Raw genomic sequence first — 23876 nt, forward strand, 5'->3', positions numbered from 1 at the left:
AAACCAGGCAGCATCCTGGTAAATCTCCTTTGCAGTTTCTCCAGTGCTTCCACATCCTTCTTATAGTGAGATGACCAGAACTGCATACAATATTCCAAATGTGGTCTCACCAAGGTCCTGTACAGTTGCAGCATAACCCCATGGCTCTTAAACTCAAACCTCCTGTCAATAAAGATCAAACATAACATTTATTTGTTGGAGGAAACCATTTAACTAATGCTTGCATGTTCTCCTGCAGCAAGAAACCCGGAAGGCGTTATCTCCTACGTCAACAAAAGTTCCACATCCATTCAGGTGTTTTGGAACGCTCCCTTTAAACCTACTGGAAATGTTCAATATTACACAGTTCACTACAGAAATATTTGTGATGTTTTCACACAGGTATGATGTTTTCTGCTTTAACTGCTGTCATATTTTCCATAACCATATTAAGCAGTTAATTGAAAACAATGAGAGGTTTGTGGGTTCTAATGAACTACAGCCAAAAATTACTGATAACAAGAGATGAGGGGAACTTTTTTTTTGTTGGAAGGTCAAATGTCTCTGAAACTCTCTTCCCAAAAGGCAGCGGAAGCAGTGATCAGAATTTTCCAACTGGTCATGCCAACAGAATCTTCTGGTCCCGCCGACAGCAGACAGGTTTCCTGGGAAACCCCATTGACAGTGGCAGCACCAGAACATCCCGCCGTCATCAATGATGGGCTACCTCTGCCACTGTGGAACATGCGGCAGATTGGGGGGTGGTGGGGGGAGAGATGGAAAATCCAGCCCAGAGTCCAAATTCTAAGGTTGAGCTAGATAGATTCTTGATTAACAAGGGGGTGGAAGGTTATCGGGGTAGACAGGAATGTGAGATTGAAGCTACATTCTGATCAGCCATGGCTTTATTGAAGGTTCAAGGAGCCAAGTGGCCTACTCCTGCTCCTAATTCATATGTTTATACATAAATGAAGATATCGGATTGGATTTGGATGGCAGCTTCTAGTTTACATCCCTGGGGAACTTCCTCCCCAGTGAGAGGTGAGGGTTGGACTGGCAGGCTATTTAGTCCACCCGCAGACCATTATGGGTGTGGGGCGGGTTATCGTGGAGTGAGTTGGTGCCACACCGACTTTGCTTCTTGGGCAGCTATGGAGGTCAGCTGAGATGAGGCAAGTTGTCTTACATTCATTTGTTAATGTACCAAGCCATAATTCATAGATTTATGAAGCATAGAGAATTATGTTATACAAACTACTTCAATAATTCCAAAATTAAACTGTAACTGATGTAATTTTCAAAAGTAGAGCTTATTGAATCATTGGAAATAGCAAATACTTTGGGAAGGTGATTGATCAAAACAAGTAATCAAATATATTGAAAAAAATGCTATTTGGTTATTTAATTGCATTAGCAATATAATAAAAATCACCTGTAATGAGTTGTTCAATATTGTTTTTCAGAATATAACTGACTTTGACCAAGAAAATAGTGGTGAAAATGCAAATGTGACAGTACTTTTGGTTAACTTGGCCAAATTCAGCCACTATAAATTGTGGGTGACAGCCAACAATATCCTGGGGGATGAAATTCAGACAAGTGAACTGATTGACATATACACTGATGAAGATGGTAAGTTCATTTCATTACACAACTACTGCGGTATATGTTGAAGTATAAAAGATTAATTTAGACTGAAATGTTAATTAACTTATCATACCCTGTCAATTAATTTTTCATCTGAAATGTGATCGTCTATTTTGTGCATTGGGTTACTCAATGCAGCAGTACATGTTTTGTTAAGAAGTGGACATTTTTTTAAAAAGTTATTTATTAGTGTCACAAGTAGGCTTACATTAACACTTGAATGAAGTTATTGCAAAAATCCCCTAGTCCTGTGCCTGTTCAGGTACACTAAGGGAATAATTAGCATGGGCAAAGCACCTAACCAGCATATCTTTCAGTCTGTGGGAGGAAACCAGAGCACTCGGAAGAAACCCATGCAGACTCGGGGTGAATGTGCAAACTCCACACATGTAGTGACCCAAGTCAGGAATTGAGCCAGGGTCCCTGGCACTCTGAAGCAGCAGTGCTAACCGCTGTGCCACCATGCTGTCCACAATTTACTCACACAATCAATCATTCAGCAAGCCTTGGTTTTTGTGAATTTCTTTTTATGTCCAATTGTGAGATCTGAACAAGGGCAAAATTTATTGCTCCTTAATAACTGCCCTGGAAAAATTGATGGTGAGCCACCTTTTTGAATCGTTGCAGTGTGCTATAGCTATGTCCCACAATTTCTTTGGAAGGAGTTCCAAAGTTTTTGATCCAACGGTGAAGGTGTGAGTATATTTCCAAGTCATGATGCCATACAACATGGAGAGGATTGTGCAGGTAATGGAGCTCCCAAGCGTCTGCAAGGTATGATTTAGCTCAGTTGGCTGGAGGGATGGATAGTGATGCGGAGCGACATTAACAGTGCAAGTTAAATTCCCATACTGGCTGAGGTTATTCATGAAGGCTCACCTTCTCAACCTTGCCTCTCACCTGAGGTATACTTATCCTTGGGTTAAATCACCACCAGTCACCACCTATGGTCATCTGGGACTATAGCAATTTTATCTTTTACCTATATCCTTCATAGCTAGTCAACAAGTATCTACTATATACAGTCATCATATAATAGCAGTGGGAATCCTTAGAACGGGACCTTAAAAAAATTTCTAACCATCGAGTCGAACCTTTATTCAAACACATTTATTTAAATTACACAGAAGACAACTCCAGATCCATTGAAAAGAAAATCCTCTTGAGTGGTTATGCAGTTCCAAAAATATGTATTTAGAATCTATATCAAAGGCTAGTAATCCTTTAGTAACCCCTTAAAACTGTATGCATATCCCTCTACTGAGCTAAGTTGTTCAGCCAAGCATTCATAATGGATTTGGTTGTCAAAACAAACCCTTGAAACTCTAATGGAGCCTATTGAAATTTTTTTAAAAAAGGGTGATATCTTTATTCTGTTTCAAAACAAATGGCCTAATCAAGCAAAGGTGTGCTGTTGGTGGCTGGATTTTTTCCAGGTATGGTGGTGGAAGAAAGTGGACTGCACTTAAGAAGTCTTCCCAAACTGCTTGACTTGTTAAAAATATTGGGGAATAGGAAATAAATATTTCTCTTTGAGTGATCAGTGGTGACCCTGATGTCATGGGATGTGCATGCAGAATCTTGACCCAACCCTAACCCAAATGTCTTCCCATCTATTGGAAGATTATGTGGATCCATTTTTATACAGGAAGCTTAAATTTGCCGTGAAATAAACAAAGTTTTGGTGATTATAGACACCATCCTTGACTCCATGTGGGTACGAAAATCTAGCCTAGAGTCTTTAAAATTTACTGATGTAAATGATACCTTCAAGAATGATTTTGCAATTATTTTTAACTGCATACATTAAATATTTTTAATGACATTATTGCAAATAGTTATATTTCTGCTGGTAGTTTATATAGGGTTGATCATTCTTAATAAACTCTGCAGCAATGGATGATACAGGATAGTGGAATTGCCCTTTGGGCCTGATTTTACCATTTTGATTCTAAGTGCTGTATCTGGGTGCAATTCAGATCTGACTTGGAAAACTGCTCTCGGGTGCCCCCATATGTACTTCACCTGAAAAAAAATCACGAGTCTGAATCACACTGTGAGCGGGGCTTATCGCATCCAAAACACTGCAGCTCTGATTGGAGCCTTCAACTGCGCGTGTGCAGTGGAAGAAAAAGTTGAAAAACGTGCCCCTTGTCACATCGCTCCCGGGTTGCAAAAAGCAGATAAAGTGGTCTGGGACAGAAATGTGGGAGCGATGGCCCCTGTAGATATTGCCCCACCCCCACAACGTAACTGTCCTCCTTATCCACCCCCCATGCTACCCAGTCTGACTGTAAACCCCCTGCCCCACTCCCCCACACTGATCGCCCACAAAGTGGCAGGCAACCCTCTCCCCCGCCCTCCCTACCAGAGAACCATCGAGCCTCCCCCTCCCACCCCTCCTTGAGAGGACCACCTGGCTTCCCCCATCCACCCTCACCACCATCTCCCATCGGAGATACATCTGCCCCCCGCCCCCACTACCACCACCACTATCACTACCAGAGAATACTCGGGCCGCTCTCCTTCCTACCCTCCAACCAGAGATACATCTGGCCTGCCTCTTCTCCCCACTCCAGCAGAGAATGATCTGGCCCACTTCCTCCCCCTCCTATCTGAGAATGATCTAGCCCACCCCCTCCCCCCCCCCAACTAATGAGTCAGAGAGCCATTGGAAGTTCTGAACTTACCCCTTCAGAAGCTGGAGTGCCTGAAACAGACCTTTGCCGAGCATGTCTGTTTCACGCCAGATCTGGATGGGCGAATGTGATGGTAAAGAGGGAAATGCTGGTAAGATTGGGCATCCATCTCATTTAGTTAATTTAAATGCATTTGTTGCGCCCGCTTTGGGCGTGGTTTGGATTGCAGCCATTTTCAGGCTTTGATAAAGTGGGCATCTGTGCAGACGTGGGCGTGGATCGCGTTAATCGCCTTACACCCAACTTTACCAAGTTTTCTGCACGAGGCAGTGGTAATATCGGGCCCTTAATATCCATGACGCTGCAGTGACAATGATATTAATATTTTTGTATCCATATCATCTATTTTGTTCGTGCAAGTAGGTTTAGTAGTCATGCTTTTTTGTGAATAAATCATGCATTAATCAATAAGAGTTTTACCAAACTGAAAAATAATTACACTTAAGAAGAAACAAAAATATTTCCAAAATATTTTCATAATAGTCAGAACCATTTGGAGAGTACAACATATACTGGCAAATTCAAGTTTCTTCCCTGTTGTCATCAGACTTTTGAATGGTCCTATCCTATATTAAGCTGATCTTTCTCTTCACCCTACCTGTGACTATATTCTGCACCCTATTTTTTTTGCTTCTACGCAATTTACGATCAGCATGTTTTACCTGTATAACGCAAAATAATCAATACTTTTCACTGTATCCCAGTACATAAGTCAAGTCTTGTAACAAGAATTAGCTGGCAGAAAGGTTCAAGGCTGATGCTTTTTATGATTGATTTGAACTTCTTTTTCAGTACCATCGACTCCTCCGCAAGACTTGGTCATAGTAAGGTATACAGCAGATTCTGTCTTGGTTAGATGGAAACCTAGTCCTGTACCAAATGGTTTTGTTCTGCTCTACAGTTTTAAAATAATGGACAACACCAGTGAAAACATATATTTTAAGGTACAGTTCTTTAAGTTTAGTTTCAAAAATTTTGCTAATGCACATCAATCATGGCATGTGGGATTATGAAGTGAATCATATTTGTATCTAGCTTTTGATGGTAGTAAGGAACCTCTCAGTGACAATGTCAAAAGAATTTGAACTGCCAGCAATGCCTCTGTTTTGCATGATAATATGCACACAAATTGCTTTGGTGCAAAATACTGTTGTACAAAAAAACATAGCAACTTACATGAGCATGTTGATTTAACTGAAATAAATCAGATTAAACACATATTGGTGCATCCCCTCCCAAGGTCCATTTAAAATGTACTAGCAAATAATTAACTCAAGTAATTGTTTTTATTTTACGCTCACCTAGTCACCAAAAGTATTACTTAGGTCCACAACATAAATGACATTCTGCTTAAAAGTACAGCTCAAAAATGCAAATACTTAAATAAAACCTCATAAACTATCTCATAATTTCTTTGATATTTCAAGAATACAACAGGATTACTTAATGAAGCATACCTCACTGGCTTTGAACCATTGCATGAATATTCCATCAGTGTATCGGCGTTCACCAAACTGGGAAACGGAAATCAGTTTAGTAACATTGTCTTTTTCAAAGTCAATGAATCAGGTTTGTTGAATTATACTGGTGTTTTGTAACAACTATTTTAAGTATATGGATAGTATATTTTGTCATAGCATTGCTGATTATTTAGAACTCTGTAATTATTAGATGTTGTACCTAAATTCTGAATCATAAGCAATCTGTAGGCATATCTTGCCCTTTAGTTTATATGATTTTAATAAAAACATTCTTCAGACCGAATATTCAATTTACTATAACTCTTCAGTGGAAACTGTTCTGATAAGCTGTTGCCTGAGGAAAGTATTCATCAGGAGTGCAATTAACAAGTTTAAAGCGCTGATCTCAAATTACCTAGGTCAGAAATATACATCTAAATGAACATACAACTACATTGCTAACACGGAAAAGAGAGAAGTACTCAGCTGTCCATTCTCATCTCTGCTGAAGCCATTGGGGCAGCAAAAAATAGATGTGGTTGAGATAGAAATAGAAATATGAATGAGAGTGATCAGTCCTGTCTGCTATTGCTGCCTGGAAGGATCACGAAACAAAGAAATTAAGAGTGGTGGTGACCTTCACTGTCACTGCAACTAGCAATGGTGCTGCCAGGTCTAGAAGGAAAAGGGCTTTGCTCAAGAAGACTACAAAGATCAGTGACAACCTGCCCTAATAATCAGAAACTTAGAAAAGCCAAGAATGTTGAGCCTCTCCCTCTGCTGGTACCCCTTTTTTCCCTTCTTTTTCCTTCTTTTCTTCTGTCCAACATAGTACTATAGTACCCTTTATCAACTTCTCACTTTTCATGTGTACAGAATGAAGCTGTCAGTCGAAAACAAAGTATTCCCACTAAACCAGAGCCCACAGTGAACCAAGGAAGCACCTTGTGAGTGCAGAAGTTTTACTAATTTCAGACTTCTTAAACTTGAACAACTTCTATAAAGATTTGACCAATTTTGCCGCCAATCTCCGAGCAAATTAATCGTCCCACATGAGCCTCATGCTGCAGCAATTGAATTCTATTCAGGATCCAATCACCTTATTGGATCTCAATTTAAACATTTTTATGAACTTCTCGCCTCCTCATAGTGGAAAACTCATTGACGCTGATAATCGCTGCTCTTATTATTGTGTCAGTTTGTGGTGGGTTGCACTTGCCAAAATTTTAACGCTTTACCTCACCCTCTCTTGAGTGGTGATGAGAGATGGGGTAGGGGTAAAGTCATAAAATTAGGTCTGTTGGTTTTCTTTTGTCTATATATTGTTCAGCAGATACCTCTTGATTCTATGATAGGTGAAGAGTTTCAAGTCTTTACACTCAATGAAAGGCAAATATTGCCCACCTGAATTGTAATCTTACTGCAGATTAAATTCTTGCGATACTTTTCTTGAAAATAAGCTAGAAATAGTAATCAACTTGTGCAGTTGGGGCATATTGCTTTCATGAAATGCGTTAATACATTCCTGCCTTTATGTATACTACAATGTTTTCTTTGTTGTATAGTTCCAGATACTGTCCAAAATCTTCAGTGTAACGCATCAAGTTGGCAGTCGGTTATTGTTAAGTGGGATCCCCCATTAAAGTCAGATGGAATTATCACTTATTATGCACTTACATATGAAAATAATGTGCAAAGAATTGCTCTCAATAAGCATGAACACACTTTGAATGATCTCCAATCAAATACTTCCTATCAGTTCAGTATAATGGCTGTGAACTTGGTGGGCCAAGGAGAAAGCAAAAACTGTACTGTCACAACGTTATCAGAAGCAGGTATGAATCGCCTCAGACCTGGTCTACCATGAAAATTTCCATGATGTTCAAACAGATATGCATTTTATTTGCTGCGTGATGTATCCTCATTAAAATGTCATTTTATAGGAATTGGAGTGACTTAGGTAAAATCCAAGATGGTTGAACATCCCAGAGTACTGTTACAATTCATTAGTAGAACTGTGAAATTCTAGCAAATAAAAGAATGATTCGCTCTATGTGCTAGGTTGAGAGGCACTAGTGTGCAATAGCAGTTACCAGAGGAGGAAAACGCTTTCCAAATTTTACCAGGTAAAGCTGGAAAGCTGTTTGTGCCTGTTAAGAACATAAGAAATAGGAGCAGGAGTAGGCCATCTAGCCCCTCGAGCCTGCCCCGCCATTCAATAAGATCATGGCTGATCTGTCGTGGCTCAGCTCCACATTCCTGCCCTCTCCCCATAACCCTTAATCCCCTTGCCTATCAAAAACCTATCAACCTGCATCTTAAAAATATTTAGCGAGGCAGCCTCCACCACTTCAACGGGCAGAGAATTCCAGAGATTCACCACCCTTTGAGTGAAGAAGTTCCTCCTCAACGCCGTTCTAAACCGCCCCCCCTTTATCTTGAGGCTGTGACCTCTAGTCCTACTGTCCTTTCTGAGCGGGAAGAGCCTCTCCACCTCTATCCTATCCATCCCATTCAACATCTCATACGTCTCAATGAGATCTCCCCTCATTCTTCTAAACTCTAACAAGTACAAGCCTAGTTTATTCAGCCTCTCCTCATAGTTCAACCCCCTCAACTCCGGAATCAGCCTAGTAAACCTCCTCTGCACTCCCTCCAAGGCCAAAATATCCTTGCGTAAGTGCGGCGACCAAAACTGCACACAGTACTCCAGCTGTGGCCTCACCAGTGCCCTATACAGCTGCAGCAAGACCTCCCTACTTTTATATTCAATCCCCCTCGCTATGAAGGCCAGCATCCCATTCACCTTCCTGACCACCTGCTGCACCTGCAGGCTGGGTTTTTGCGACTCATGCACAAGGACCCCGAGGTCCCTCTGCACCGCTGCATGCTGCAGTTTTTCGCCACATAAGTAATAGTCCTTCCTACCATTATTCCTACCAAAGTGGACAACCTCACATTTGCCAACATTAAATTCCATTTGCCAGTTCCTGGCCCATTCACCCAGCCTATCTAGATCCTTCTGCAAACTCTCCACATCCTCCGCACAATTTGCCGTTCCACCAATCTTGGTGTCATCAGCAAATTTCGACACCATACACTCGGTTCCCTCCTCCAGATCATCTGTATAAATGGTAAAGAGCTGAGGCCCCAGCACCGACCCCTGGGGCACTCCACTAGTCACCAACTGCCAATCCGAATAGCACCCATTGACCCCCACTCTCTGCCTCCTATTTGACAGCCAATCCTCTGTCCACGCTAATACCCTACCCCCAACTCCATGCCCCCTGACCTTCTGTAATAACCTCTTGTGAGGTACTTTGTCAAACGCCTTCTGAAAATCAAGAAACACCACATCCACCGGCTCTCCTCTATCCACCACCCTCGACACATCCTCATAGAACTCCAATAAATTTGTCAGACACGACTTCCCCTTAACGAAACTGTGCTGCGTCTGCTCTACCAAACAATTCTTCTCAAGATGCCTCGCTATTTTCTCCTTGATCACGGATTCTAACATTTTACCTACAACAGACGTTAAACTAACCGGCCTATAATTCCCCGCCTTTTGCCTGCCACCCTTCTTAAACAACGGTGTAATATTAGCCGTTTTCCAATCTTCCGGCACTTCCCCGGAATCCAGCGACATTTGGAAAATAATCACCAAGGCATCCACTATCACCTCCGCCATTTCTTTCAGAACCCTTGGATGCATTCCATCCGGTCCTGGGGACTTGTCCACAATCAGTGCCTCCAGTCTGTCGAGCACTGCCTCTCTAGTTCTGAGGGCAGCAGCAGTTAAGTAGCGGGATGTGGCCATTAAACTATAGATATTATTTCACTTGTCCTCCCACAACCATAATTTCATAAGCAAATCAAGCTTTCAATGATTTGTCCTCTCACTAATTTCTCAGATACACAAGACCTAGCTCCTGGACACTTCGTTTTGCTGGCTTCCCAGAACATCTTAACTAAGCATTCTGTGTTTCATAATCCTCAATCTTGATGTGGCGCAGGAAACCAGTGATGGTGAGCCTGAAAGTCAGCATTGAAGGGAAGAAACAGTCAGCTGAATGGTTGGTGGAATAGAGAGGCAATAAAATACTCCTTCTACTCCCACAGAAATTTTAAAAAATGTGACTTACTTTTTCCAGGAGAAACTGTGAACAATTCCTTTAAGGATTCCGTGTTCGACCACCGGAGGCTCAGTATCATTGAGCCTAGCATGCACAACAAATGTTTTGCCCATTGGTGCTTGAAACTGATGTCTAGTTCCTAATTCATAGTAGCTAATGGGACTCCACATTATTCTCCCCATATAAGGTGCAGTTAGCAAAATCTGATGACTTACTTTGTAGTAGCTCATAAGGCAATTGAAAGTGAACATTGCGATACTTGATAACAAAAGGTGTCTTCTGTCATTCACACAAGCTTATTAAATTAATGTGTTCATTTATTGAATTTCATCAAAATATTAGGTCCTGTATATTTTTACACATTTAATATTTTAACTTAATGAGCAATCTGTGCTGAGTCATTTCCATTTGCTTTGCAATCAACACATATTTTCATAAGAAAATTCTTGTTTTTCATACAATGATATTGGCTGTCTCCAACATGCATAAAGCACTTCACATATAATGAATTATTTTCAAATGGAGGGGTGACTGTTAAAACAACAAGTTTTCACGCAGCAATTGGGTAAGTGACCACCTGATCTTTTTTCAAGGTGATGGTTGAGGTAGATATTGAGCTGGGTATCAGAGAATTCTCTGCTGTCCAATTAGTTCTATGGGATCTTTAATGTCCAGCAGAATCACCAGGCAAGTCTCCATTTCTCATTCAACACCTCCTGTAATGGGGCATTCATTCCTTCATTAATGCATGGTAGTGTTAACCTAGCTCCATATGGTTTAAACCCATGATCAGACTCAGGTGTGAGTACTATCAACTAAACCAGGTTGGTATACAAAGACGGAAATGTCTTTTTAGTTTGTTTGTTGTTCAGATTGAATGCAAATGATATTTTTGTAGGCTGGTAAAACAGAGGCAACAGTTAATATAATCATATTTTTCAGTTCCTAGTGCTCCTGAGGATCTCGATATAGTTGGCATTCAATCGACCTTTGTTATTTTGAGATGGACACACCCCAGTGTTATCCCTGGTTATTTGAGGCTTTTCAGGATTATTGTACAACTACGCTCTGCCTTGTGCATGGACTGGAAAACTCAAGGATGCATTGAAGCCGAGCAAATTGATGATCGTAATGTTGATAGTGGTAATGGCACCACGGAGACAATTGTATCCGGATTAAAAAAATTCCGATGGTACCGATTTAGGGTGGCTGCAAGTACAAATGCTGGATTTGGAAACTATTCAACTTGGATTTCTGCAAAGACAGCTGTTGGGTGTAAGTATAGATTGAAATGATTCTCAATAATAGCAGTGTTAATTTTGCTGCAAGTTCATTTATTTTTGTATTGAATTTAAATGTTACCTTCCTCATCAAATAAAGAATTTTCCCTTAGTCATACTGACAAAAAACAATATTGAGGGAAATCTTTTTGGATTTTCAGACTATTACCTTTTAAAAAGTATCTTGATTATTTTGTGAAGTCCAAAAATGTGCGGTCAAATGGATTGGCCACACTAAATTGCCCCTTACTATCCAAAGATATATAGGTTAAATGGATTAGACAAGATAAATGGGTTATAGGGATAGGGCAGAGGAGAAGGCCTGGGTAACATATTTTGTTAGAGTCGATGCAGACTCGATGGGCTGGATGGCGTCTTCTGCGCTGTAGGGATTCTATGATTCTAAGTATTTGATATACATAGAAATCAATGTGCAAAATATTAACAGAGCATAAAACCTAACTCCAGAATGAAACTGTATGTAAAGTGGCTGTTTTGTTTGTTTGCACACTGTGTTTCTGTGCAATATGTCGTTTCTTTATATTTGAAAATATTAGAACTGAATTCATCTGTAACATTGAGATTGTACAAGATAATTCATGAAAAAGATGTAACTCTGATTCAAAAAATCACTTTACATTTATTGTCAAAGAGATTGACACAAATTCAAATATTTGATTAAATGGTTATCAACATAAATGGCAAGCATGACTTGTCGATGAATGGATTACCCTAAATTGTTGTGAGGATGATTCCCAAAATGTTATGCCATCCATATTTACCTGCTAGCAAACGTGTTCTAGCTACAGCTTCTGTAGCCTAGCTTGGAGGGAAAGCATTAAAGACCGCCCTTGACCTTTGCTGCAACCCAAATTCCAATGCCGCAATAGAAGCATGATAATCAGGAAATCATGGTTATTTGTTACAGAAAATGCATTACTGTGGAAAGCAGAGAAATAGTGTTCCAAACAGGAAATGGGCAGCTTATCTAGGGATGAGAGAATGAAGACAGAGAATTCTTACAGGGCAAATTACTGTGATTTATAAGAAAGAGATATAGCAACATCCCTCACCAGTACTTACTGGGCTTGGTTTAAAACTACTTTCAATCATACTGTGACAATTCCTGGTGTGCCAACCAAAGTTCATTGAAATTCTTATGAAAAATTTCATAATAAACGTATTTTAGAGTCATCCAATAAGTAACATTTTCTTGAAGTAAAATGTTTTTGTTTCATATACATTTTATTAACTGGCAGTGTTATTGAAAATCAGAAGCACACAGACAGATACGTGTACTGATACAGCAATGTCAAGTGAAATGTTGATTTTTTTAGTGCCAAAATTCAAGGAAATTCACCTTGTGCTTGAACTTCCTTTACTGATTCCGAGAAACCTCTGTATAAACTCGTGCTTCACCTGGAATTTACTGAAAAAATACACTGATTTCAAGATGTCCCGGGGATCCGTACAACATAAACCAGGAAGCAGAGTGGGCGAGCGCATGCCAAACCACAAAAGGAAAGCCGTCCAAATCACCTTTGTGAACAGGAAAGGATTCCACATTCTGAATATGCAGATGGTTTGTGCCATCACTTAGAGGATCATTCATATTGACAATATGCAGAAAGTTCTGTAATGCTTACATTCTCCAGCATTTGGTTCTCCGCAATCTCTGAAGGAACAAATCCATATCACTGAAGATAATTGAGCAACAAGCAATGTCCCATTTTGCCATAGTTGATAACTCAATCTGACTATCAAAAATAGTGACAGAGGCTCTTGCAGTTTTCAGGCTTAAACAAGTCAGGAGGGGATCTGTGATATGCAATAAGGTCTCCAGAATTGGCTGTGTCTGATGCATCCTTAATAATTTTACCATTGATCAAGGATTGAGGAAGCAACAAGTAATGTGGATAAAGAAGAACCTGTGGATGTGGCATACCTTGATTTCTTGAAGGCACTTGATAAGATGCCATGTCAAAGATAACTACACACAATAAGAGCTCATGGTGTAGGAGGATAACATATTAGCATGGCTTGAGGAAAGGTTAGTTAACAGGAAACAAAGAGCATAAATGGGTCATTTTTGGGTTGGAAAATATAGCGAGTGAAATGACACAGCATTTGTGCTGGACCCTCAACTATTTACAATCTCTATTAATGACTTGGATAACAGAATTGAATATGTGGTTACTACAGTGTATTGTGTACAGTTTTAGTCTGAGAAAGGATATAATTGCATTAGAAGGATTTCAAAGAGAGTTTACTCAACTGATTCCTGGAATAAGGTGGTTTTCTTTTGAGAAAAGATTGTATAGGTTGGGCTTATATCTGTTAGTGTTTAGAAGGATGAGAGGTGAATTTACTGAAACATATAAGATCTTGGGAGATCTTGATTGTGTGGATGCAGAAAAGGTAGTAAAGGTGGATGGATTTCTCCAGCTTCCTGTGGCGGGTTTTCTCAGGGAGGAGGTAGCTAACCATCGCCTGCTGCTGGGATATTCCAGACCCGCTGAAATCAATGGTGATTTACATTCCTTGTTCATGCCACCATGGAGGAACCTGTGGTGGGTGTTAACTTAGCCAAGACTAGAAGATCCCACTGGTGAGAAGAGCTTGAGAATTCCACCTGATGTTTACCCTTGTGGAAGAGACTGGAACTAGGGACATGAATTTGGAGATAAGAATTTTTTTCTTTGAGGGTCTTGAGTCCTTGGAACTCTCTTGCCCAATGAGCGATCAAACCAGGATCATTGAATATTGTTGAGGCTGAATTAAATAGATTCTTGAGTGACAAGGATATAGGGGATAGGAAGGAAAGTGGAATTGATGCCACAATTAAATCAGCTATGTTCTTTTTGAATAAAGCATCAAGGGGCCTAATGGCCTATTCCAGCTCCTAATTCATATGTTTTGTACATATGTTCATACCATCACCTTCACATGGAATGAGGGCAGAAAAATAATCTCCTGAATCTTCTTTTCCTATTTCTAATCATCACCTTCCTTGTTATTGTACAGAAACTGCAGCAAGAAAATGGCAGGAGGTGAAAATTGGTTATCATTATTTCCCCCAAGTTTAAAGAAATAGACAAATTGGGTCAAATGGTATGGTTGTGTTCTTCTTTATAGGGTGCTGGGTATCAGTGTGTGTGCTGTGTTACTGACCTGTACCCAGAAAGGTGTCATTAATCACAGCATTGCCGAAGCAATAATGGAGTGAATGTCCACAAACTGCATGGCCTTGTTTTCAAAAGGGATTGGGAGATTGAAGAGGGGGAAGACCCTTCCAGTAGCGTGCACTTGGTAGCCTTTTTGCATCAATCTTTCTACTAAAAGATAACTAAATGACTAAGCCTGGCTTTTGAGTTTTGCCAAATGGTACAGAATAGTTGATGGCATAGATGTTGGTGTATTGGAAATATTAAAATAGAGAAAGGGTTTTTTTTTACATTAGGGGAAGTTTACAACCAGGATAGAAAGTTAGATCTGCCCTTAATCAGGAACAGTCTGTGTGGAGTTTGCATATTCTCCCCATGTTTGCGTGGGTTTTCCCCAGGTGCTCCGGTTTCCTCTCACACTCTGAAAGACGTGCTGGTTAGGTACATTGACCCAAACAGGCACGGTATGTGGCGACTAGAGGAATTTCACCGTGACTTCATTGCAGTGTTAATGTAAGCCTTACTTGTGACTAACAAATTAACTTTACTGTGTATGGGTTTGGTTCGTTTCCAACTGTAGAGTCTGATCTATCTTCAAATCCATAGCAAAAAAAAATTAATAATTGCTACATATTGATACTTTTGATTTTTCTTCTTAAGTGCGTTAGCATTATGCAGCATGGCATTCTTAATCTTAAACTATTCTTTGAGAAGAAGTATTTTTATTTCTGCAGTTCCAGACAGTCCTCCTGAAAATATAACTGTTACAGTAAAATCCTCTGACACCATTGAGATTGACTGGGAAGAGCCTGCGATTATCACAGGTCCAACCTCTTATCTAATAGAGGTAACATCGGTAAGAGCTTTGCGTTTATCATTTGCATCAAAAACATGGATCATCATTTGCAGTTTGTGGGAGTTTGCTGAATGCATATTGGCTGCTGTGTTTCCTACACTACAGTAAGAAGTCTGATAACACCAGGTTTAAGTCCAACCAGTTTATTTGATAGTAAACTCACAAGCTTTCGGGGTTTGCCCCTTTGTCAGGTGAATGGAGAGTTCTGGCCTCAGACAGAGCATATAACAGCGCAAACAGTCATTTCCTACACTCCAACAGTGACTACACTTCAAAACCTGTGAAGCACCTTGAAACATCTGGTGATCATGAAAAGCACTATATAAGTGCAAGTCTTTCTTTTCTCTATCCTTTCATAAGTGCAATTATCTGGCTTTTACTTTGGATCACCCCTGCACCAATGGCCAAATTTGAGAATGAATTCCATTGAAAATCATTGGTGTGAACCTGCACCCTATACTTCAGTGACAAGTGATTGTAATCCCACCAAATTGCCACCAAGCTGTGAAATAGTTAAATTTTCAAACATAGTTGTTTTCAGCTAATTTGTAGGAGCTAAAGGCGTAAATGTCTGAGTCCCTGCTATTGGCGGAGAGCCTCCCCGACCAGCTGCACAAACTTGAAAAGTCATTCCTAATGCATGCATTGAAAATTTTCAGACAAGAATGTAAAGTTTAATAAACAATTCCTGTAAAATAAAGGCTACAACTATGCATACTAGCTTAAAAACTTGAGGAAACAAATGCCCTTTTAAACATTATGCAATGATTGTTAAACAGTGTTGAAACAAATGCTTTTGCGAGATTAGAGCAAAGTGTTTTGATTGTCCGTATAGGAAGTGAAAGCCGGGTTAGTGCATTAATAATTTCAGTCATGGTCAGACCTCAGTGGGGTTAGAGGCATATCTGCCAAGGGTACTGTGTAACACCATGACACAACTTTAGATGATCAAATATTTCAGCAGCTGCACTTGAGCAGAAACAGTGCCGAGTAAACAGACCACAGTTGAGCTGACCAAAAGTATGGATCTAAATGAAGGAAAGTGAATGTTGATGAAGTAATTGTTATGCGACCTGTAATAATTGTGATGAAAAGCTGCTATTTGCAATTTCAAATACTTTTCAGCTCAGACACTTTATAATAAAGTCAGAGGTGCAGCTCTGTCAGACTTTAATGAAAAAATCGAAGGGTGGGATTTTTCAGCCATGCTCATGTCAAAATTGAAAATCCTGCTTGAGGTCAATGGAACTTTGCAGTCCACTCCCTCCCAACCCCCCACTCAGCGTAAATCAGTAAAATTGTTCACTTAAAATAACTTTAACTGTAACCTTGATTCAAACACACTGAAAGATGGAACCACTGCCTATAAGTCCGTCATCGTATTGAAAATAGATAAAAAATACAGAAGGAAAATAAAGCCGCGCTCACCCCAAGACTGGAAAATCCCGCCCAAGGTCAATGCTCCTGTCCCGCCCGCTATGATTCCCATGACAGGTGGGATGGGAAAATTGAACCCATAATACATTCTGAAATCGTTTGGAAGATCTGTACTGAGAATCTTTGAATATTAATACATTGTATCAACGATTTATTTTTAAATTCTTACAGATTGATAGCGGGGACTTGAATATGACCATTTTTAGATCAGAGAAACAAAACAAGACCTGTGAGGTATCTGGTTTAAAGCCATTCACAAAATACTCTATAATCATCATAGCATTTACTGGCACGCAAGAAGAGGCTCGATCTCATGGTAAACCAAGTGAACCAATCATCATTAGGACATTTGAAGCTTGTAAGTGTCCTTTATCAATGACATAAACTTTGCTTTAAATTATTGAGCATTGGTTGCTAAAGTAACCTACCAAAACCCTGCTTTTTTCAGTGCCCATAGATGCACCACGGAATTTTACCCTTCACAAGATACCAGATGAAGTGACAAAGGTTTATGCATCTTTCCTGGCGCCATCTGTGCCAAATGGTAATATTCAGGGGTACCAGGCTATTATTTACAAAGAAGGAGTATCTTCTGAACTCCGCATAAACAATCTGAAAGTTGTTGAAAAGAATCAATCACTCATTGCTGTCATAGAAGGGCTGAAAGGTGGAATTACATATACCATACAGGTAAGAAACACTTTTTAACATTCCACTTTGAATAAAAAATGCCTAACACGACAAATAAGGGCCAGAATTTTTCGGCAAGGGTCCAGAGAGAAGGCAGAAGAATGGCACTAAATCATGATGCTCATTTGGAGAGCCGGTGCAGATGTGATGGGCTGAATGGCCCCCTGTGCTTTTACAATTGAATGATTCTGTGAAAGTTGGTGGACAAGCTTTGGGGAGTTAGGAAGTGAGTTACCTGCTGCAGAATTCCCAGCTTCAGACCCACTCTTTTATCGGCTGGAGCAATTCAGTTTCTGGTCAATGGTAACCCCCGAGATGTTGATAGCGGTGGATCCAGTGGTAGTAATGCCATTGAATGTCATGGGGCAATGGTTAGATTATTTCTTGTCTCTAGCGTTCCACCCTCAGGTCTGCCCTGTAGGCCTTTGAAGTCCACTTCCCCAGCCTATGATCTTACACCCCCGACCTCTTTCCCTTCATCCCTAGGATAGTCCTGCCTGAAAACAATCCCCCCATCCCCTGTGATGTCAAGCTGCCTGAGTCAATTTCCTTTATCTAAATGCCAGTTCCTTTTTCCAAGGTTCGTGCCGTTAATGGAGCTGGTGTTGGGCCACAGACATCAAAACAGAAGGTAACGATGGATGTTAAAGGTAGGTATTCTGCTATCTTTTATGTAATTTATATCTCAAGCACTTCAGTTGTACCCTTCATGTAACTAAACATAAAAGTAGTAAAGGCAACAGCAAGAATACAGGTGAGAACATTTTCTGGCTGAGACAGGCATATATTTGGTCTCTCAGGAAATCAAGGGATATGGGGAGTAGGCAGGAAAATTAGGTTGAAGCCCAAGATCAACCATGATGGTATTGAATGACAGAGCTGGCTCAATGAGCCACATTGTCTACTCATGCACATACCTCTTATGTAATTGTGTGATCTCACATAAATCTGAGTCTTGCAGTCAGTATTTTCTAGCTATAAACAACTTGCTCTGATGTTGCCATGCATTTTTAATCATCATACATTCAATAATCATTATGAATTATAAAGATTATGGAAGTTTGAAAAATATACAAGCTACTACATATAACATGTTGAGCAACATGCTTTATTTCTGTTAAAGCAAAATACTGCAGATGCTGGAAATCTGAAATAAAAACAGAAACTGCTAGATAAACTCAGCAGGTCCGGCAGCACCTGTGGAGAGAGGAACGGAGTTAAGGGGCGCTCCCGTCAACCGTCCACTCCCGCTGCAGGTTTCCTAACAGAGTGGGGTGGATTCAGTTGGATAATCCAATGGACAGTGATGGGACCAGAAGAACCCACAGCCAACCAACGGTGGGCTGCCTCCTGCCGCCGAGGAACATTCCCCGATATATATGTGTGTGTGTGTGTGTGTGTGTGTGTGTGTGTGTGTGTTGGCGGGGTCGGGGGGGGGGGGAGCGGTGGAGGGGCGGGTGTCCTGAGCAGAGAATCCACCCAAGGATTCTGAAGAAGAGTCATACAGACTCAAAATGTTAACTGTTTCTATCTCCATAGATGCTTCCAGACCAGCTGAGTTTATCCAGCATTTTCTATTTTATTTCTTTTGTTTTGAAATCATATTTTATATTGAAAAATGGTTTTTGAATTTACTGGCTGGAAACCCCTGGTTCATTTAAAAATACTAAGGCTATGTCCCAAGTGCTTGGGATCACAGTTAAAGATGGCTACACATTTGCATCACTGTACCTTCCACATTCCAGACTATTGAAGTGGAAACAAACTGTCTTCAAAGCTGCACCAGGAACAATTGCCTTGTGAGAGATGAATGGAGGCCATTTCCTATCCTATTATCAAAGCTTGTTGGCATTCAATGGATGCTCAACTTGGAGACAAACCATTAGATGTAATTGCTTATCCAATGCGACCCTGATTGAGAGAGGAATTCCCAGTCATGGTGTAATCATTGCAACTTCAATATACTAGCCATGACCATATTTCGATCACTAGGTCATTGGTGAGGAAAAGTCATGTGACAATCTAATTCTTTGTGTTTCCAAGTACCTAATCTCACTGTAGAACAGGATAAGCAACAGAGAAACTGAAGGAACAGGACCCTGAGTGGTTCCTTTCTACTCTCTTTCGCTCTTGCTCCACCCAAGATGCAAGATAATCATTATACATTCAATGTAACTGCCAGGTCAATATGATCCAACATTTTTCTAAAAGGGCGGCACGGTGGCACAGTGGTTAGCATTGCTGCCTCACATCACCAGGAACCCAGGTTCGATTCCCGGGTTGGGCCATTTTTGTGTGGAGTTTGTACGTTCTCCCCATGTCTATGTGGGTTTCCTCATAGTGCTCCGGCTTCCTCCTGCAGTCAAAAGATGTGCGGGTTAGGTGGATTGCCCATGCTAAATTGCCCTTTAGTGTTGAGAGGCTAGCTAGGGTAAATGCTTGGAGTTATGGGGATAGGGCATGGATGGGACTGTGGTCAGTGCAAATTTGATGGGCCGAATGCTCTCCTTCTGCACTGTAGGTTTCTATGATTCTATACAGTCAAAAAAATCTGCCTCTGTGTCTTTGTGAATAATGAATGCTGATCTGTTTTCATTATGCTAAGGCAGAATTTCAAAGGAAAGGGAAGTAACACACAAAACATCTGCCATAGGCTACCTCTGACATTTCTACGCAAGAAAAATATGTCACAAGACATTATTAAAAGACAATGATGGTAATATAACATGCAGAGTTACGTGGAAATGCTTCATATTTTTTAATGGCAGCACAATTGTCAAGATAGCTCAACAGGTCACATGAGACATATATGCTATAAATATAGATGTTATATTATTTGAATATGTTAATTATTAATTGTACTGAACTAAATATTAAATTTAATAGTCCTAGAGGTCAGTATACAACCATTTCATTAATGCTTCCAGTTTTGTTTTGAGCAATAATTTTAATTACTCAATTTTCTCCACAGCTCCGCCTAAGCCTAATTTCAAACCAGCTGTTGCTTTAGACAAAAACAAAGTATTGCAAGTCACTTCTACAACTATTACTATCAGAATGCCTGTATGTTATTTCACAGATGAACATGGTTCTATCAAGAAAATCCAAGTAATAGTAACCGAAATAAAAGGTAAGATTTTAAGGTGAGAGGAGAGAGATGCAAAAGTGTCAGAGGATCAATTTTTTCACACAGAGGGTGGTGAATGCCTGAAACAAGCTGCCAGAGGTAGTAGTAGAGGCAAGTACAATTTTGCCTTTCAGAAAGCATTTAGACAGTTACATGGGTAAGATGGGTATAGAGGGATATGGGCCAAATGCGGGCAATTGGGATTAGCTTTGGGGTTTTAAAGAAAAAGGGCAGCTTGGACAAGTTGGGTTGAAGGGCCTGTTTCCATGCTGTAAACTTCTATGATTCTATGACTACTTTTTCCAAACTTTGCTGAACTGGCATCCATTAAATCTAAATAAAGTGAGGAAATTCATTGGTGATAATTCATCAATTTATCTCAGAGTAACATCGCAAGAGCTAGTTCCGATGATGTTACCATAGACTGCGTTTCATTTTGTTGGCGTGTGGCACTTTGTTTAAGTGTGCAGTCTTTTAAATTTATTTTGCTCAGTCACGCAGACGTGATAACCTAAAAAATCGATTTGTGCATGGCAACTTTTGGGTTGCTGTGAGGCTGTGTGGATTAATGAGAACCTTGACTATAAGGCTGATTCCCTAGTCAGGCATTCCCAGAGAGGAGTGATGCTATTCAGGAACACTGGCTAAATAAATTGCTACACCAAGAGTCCCTGCAGCACTATGTGAACCAGGTGCATCAGTGTTAGAGAAGATATTGGTGTAGTTTTATTCAGATTATTTCAATAAGCTAAAGATGGCATACAATATATTGAGAAGCATCTTTGTTTTTATTCTTGAATTACGGACTCGATTTTAAGGGTGAAATGATACTCTTCCAATTATTTGCTGAATAACAAGTGTCTCGAGAATATTGCTAAAAAGAAAAGAGACATGCTGTCAAAGTTTTTCTTCTTGTGCTTATCTGGACAGATGCAAGAATGCCAGATTTCAAAGGGAGCAATAATTGAAATTGGATGAGAAAAGGATGCTGATTGGTTGGCAAGTAGGCTTTGACTGGGTGAAAAACTGCTATGTAGAATACATCAGGGAGCTATTTGGTTATTTTTTTAAATTTGTGTTGCCTGGTAATATTCCTTTTGCCTGAAAAGGACAGGTCCCTGTGTGTGAATATATTTAACTGCTCACAAACAGAAGCGAGCTACATTGCGAGTCTGTTGATAACCTCAAATTGGTTGTTGGTGTGATTCATAATACTCTTGGGATTATTCAGCAAGTGCTGTCCAATCATAGAACCACAACTGACATTAGGCACTATATTCTGAGCTTTGCAAGCACAGGCTGGTTGAGCACAGCCAATACTCAGCTTTTTGAGAACAGCCAAAGCAGCTTGCTATTTAATATGATCTGCCAAATGTTACCTCATACAGCCTCCATACCTGGCACTGCACTGGCACTGAAATTCATATTTATTACTTATTTGTGCAGTAGGCAGAATATCTTTTTGGCATGACTGTGGCATCCTTGTTGTTGCTGCTCATTCTTGATGCTACCTTACCCTTCCAGGGTAATCTGTGGGAGACTGAGTACTCGAAATGTTAGACTTGGGCCTATTCATGAGGATGCTTGAAATATAGGGCATGTGCAGTTTCAAAAGAGCTCTTTATTAACAGCTTTTCCAGAGTATCATGGTATCATATCAGGGGATTGTGGGTGATGGTCGAAGGGGGACAGGGCTGAGACTGGCTGGTCATGTTCGGGAGGCCAGCAGTCGGGCTGTGGGGGAGGGGGGTGGGGGGGGGGGCGCGGTTGTTGGAGGGGGTTGGAGGGGCCTGTGATGCAGGGTTGTGGGGCTGGCCAGCGATCGGGACATCAGTAGTGCAGGGCTGCTGTACATGCACCGTTCTCGGCGCTGACAGACCAACACATACGTAGTGGCCTTCTCAGCGCTATGCTGCTGGCCTCTCCAGCGGGGATAGGCCTTTTTTGCGTTTATCATGCTAGTGCACTCTGTGATGCAGTGTGTAGGAGATTCATTTTGAAAACCACACTGAAAAATCCAGTGTGATTTACTCCAGTTTTATTTGACTGCAACACTGAGAATTTTTCTGGGAGAATCGCCCCTCCATTTTTGACATTCTATTAGAGATTCATTGTTGTGCAAAAATGTATGTATGCTGTTAGAAAGGCCTGACTTTTAAAGATAATAATGATGCTCAAGAGTCAAATATAAAGCATCAAAAACCAGTAATGGCATTTTTAAAATGAATTTTGTGCTCACCAAGGTGAAAGCATTGGAATAGGAAGATCTTCCCATTTTAGGCACATGGTATCAGTGCAAGGTCAGGGAGTTTGTTCTGCGCGTGAACATGTTATTCCTACTCAGGAGTGCTTCATGCTAATGATGCATCTCAGACACATCTGAAAAGCATCCTTACTGCATGGGCATTGCATTTTCCATTTCCTATGCTGCCATCGTGTGGTTTACATGAGTGAAAATGTTGTTGTTAGCATTGATTTTTAGGTTTTTTAAATCTTCACATAAGAAAGCAGTTTGCTTTCATGCAATTGTATGAAATCAAATTAACAAATATCCTCATTGTTGAAAAATAGAAATCCATGTAAATAACATGTACTTTTTACCATTGTGTAACTTTCATAACTTGTAATTAAAGCAGTATTCCATTTCAGGGTTTATCCCCATCGTCAATTTAATATTGTACATATTCTAAGATGAAATAATGTTTCCCAAGACCAATTTAAAGCTTTTTGCATTGACCTAGGTGTAATTCTATGAAGACATTAGCACTTGAATCTCTTAACTATGTTTCAGTGGTCTACTAGATTTCTACAACCATTTTAACTCTCTTTTTCTTGCAATTATTACATTACATATTTACAGGATCTCACATTTGTTCCTTCTGTTTTCTGTTTTTCATTTTTTTACACTTACGTGCTTCATAGCACTATTTAATATTTTTTTAACTAAATTAGATATACTAATGATAAGGAGCCTCATCATGCAGAGGCACAAAGCTGTATGGCAGTAAAAATACACACTAGCAGAGCAGTGTAGGAGAACAAATTTGACTTCCTATTGAGTCTTATCATTCCAAAACACAAATGCAAAGAACAGATGTCACAAAACTGCATTTCCTGCAGTGAATTATTTATCAGCTGACTTTAATAGATAGAAAGTTACCTTATGGAACTGTGCAGCTTAGTGATTTGAACTCTTAGTGAACCGGACACATTTGCATCAGAGTTCTTGCTCTGAGAATGCAGTTGTGTTGATGTGCTAAGTGGAAGCCAGATTTCTCCATCCAAGCAGGAAAGAAAAAAACAAAGAGAAAAAGAGAACCAGGCGACTACATCATGATCTCAACTGTGAGTTGGGTGGAATTTGATGCCTATCTCCAAGGCAAGCTTGGCAACAGTGAAGG

At 40.2% G+C, this 23876-nt stretch overlaps 1 protein-coding gene across 1 annotated transcript in view; it reads left to right on the plus strand.

The window, feature by feature from the left end:
* The window catches only part of ptprq (protein tyrosine phosphatase receptor type Q), a 171285-nt gene that overhangs the window by 104758 nt on the left and 42651 nt on the right, over positions 1-23876 (plus strand). Inside the window, exons 34-44 of the mRNA XM_080191499.1 lie at positions 239-381; positions 1443-1611; positions 5118-5269; positions 5753-5894; positions 7351-7620; positions 10864-11196; positions 15100-15221; positions 16830-17016; positions 17107-17348; positions 17929-17998; positions 20320-20478. Of these exons, the coding sequence (XP_080047625.1) occupies positions 239-381; positions 1443-1611; positions 5118-5269; positions 5753-5894; positions 7351-7620; positions 10864-11196; positions 15100-15221; positions 16830-17016; positions 17107-17348; positions 17929-17998; positions 20320-20478 (1989 nt within the window). The remainder of the gene's footprint in view (positions 1-238; positions 382-1442; positions 1612-5117; positions 5270-5752; positions 5895-7350; positions 7621-10863; positions 11197-15099; positions 15222-16829; positions 17017-17106; positions 17349-17928; positions 17999-20319; positions 20479-23876) is intronic.

This window comes from Carcharhinus amblyrhynchos, chromosome 6 (genome assembly GCF_965287045.1).
Source record: "Carcharhinus amblyrhynchos chromosome 6, sCarAmb.v2.hapA, whole genome shotgun sequence".
Classification (NCBI taxonomy): Eukaryota; Metazoa; Chordata; class Chondrichthyes; order Carcharhiniformes; family Carcharhinidae; genus Carcharhinus; species Carcharhinus amblyrhynchos.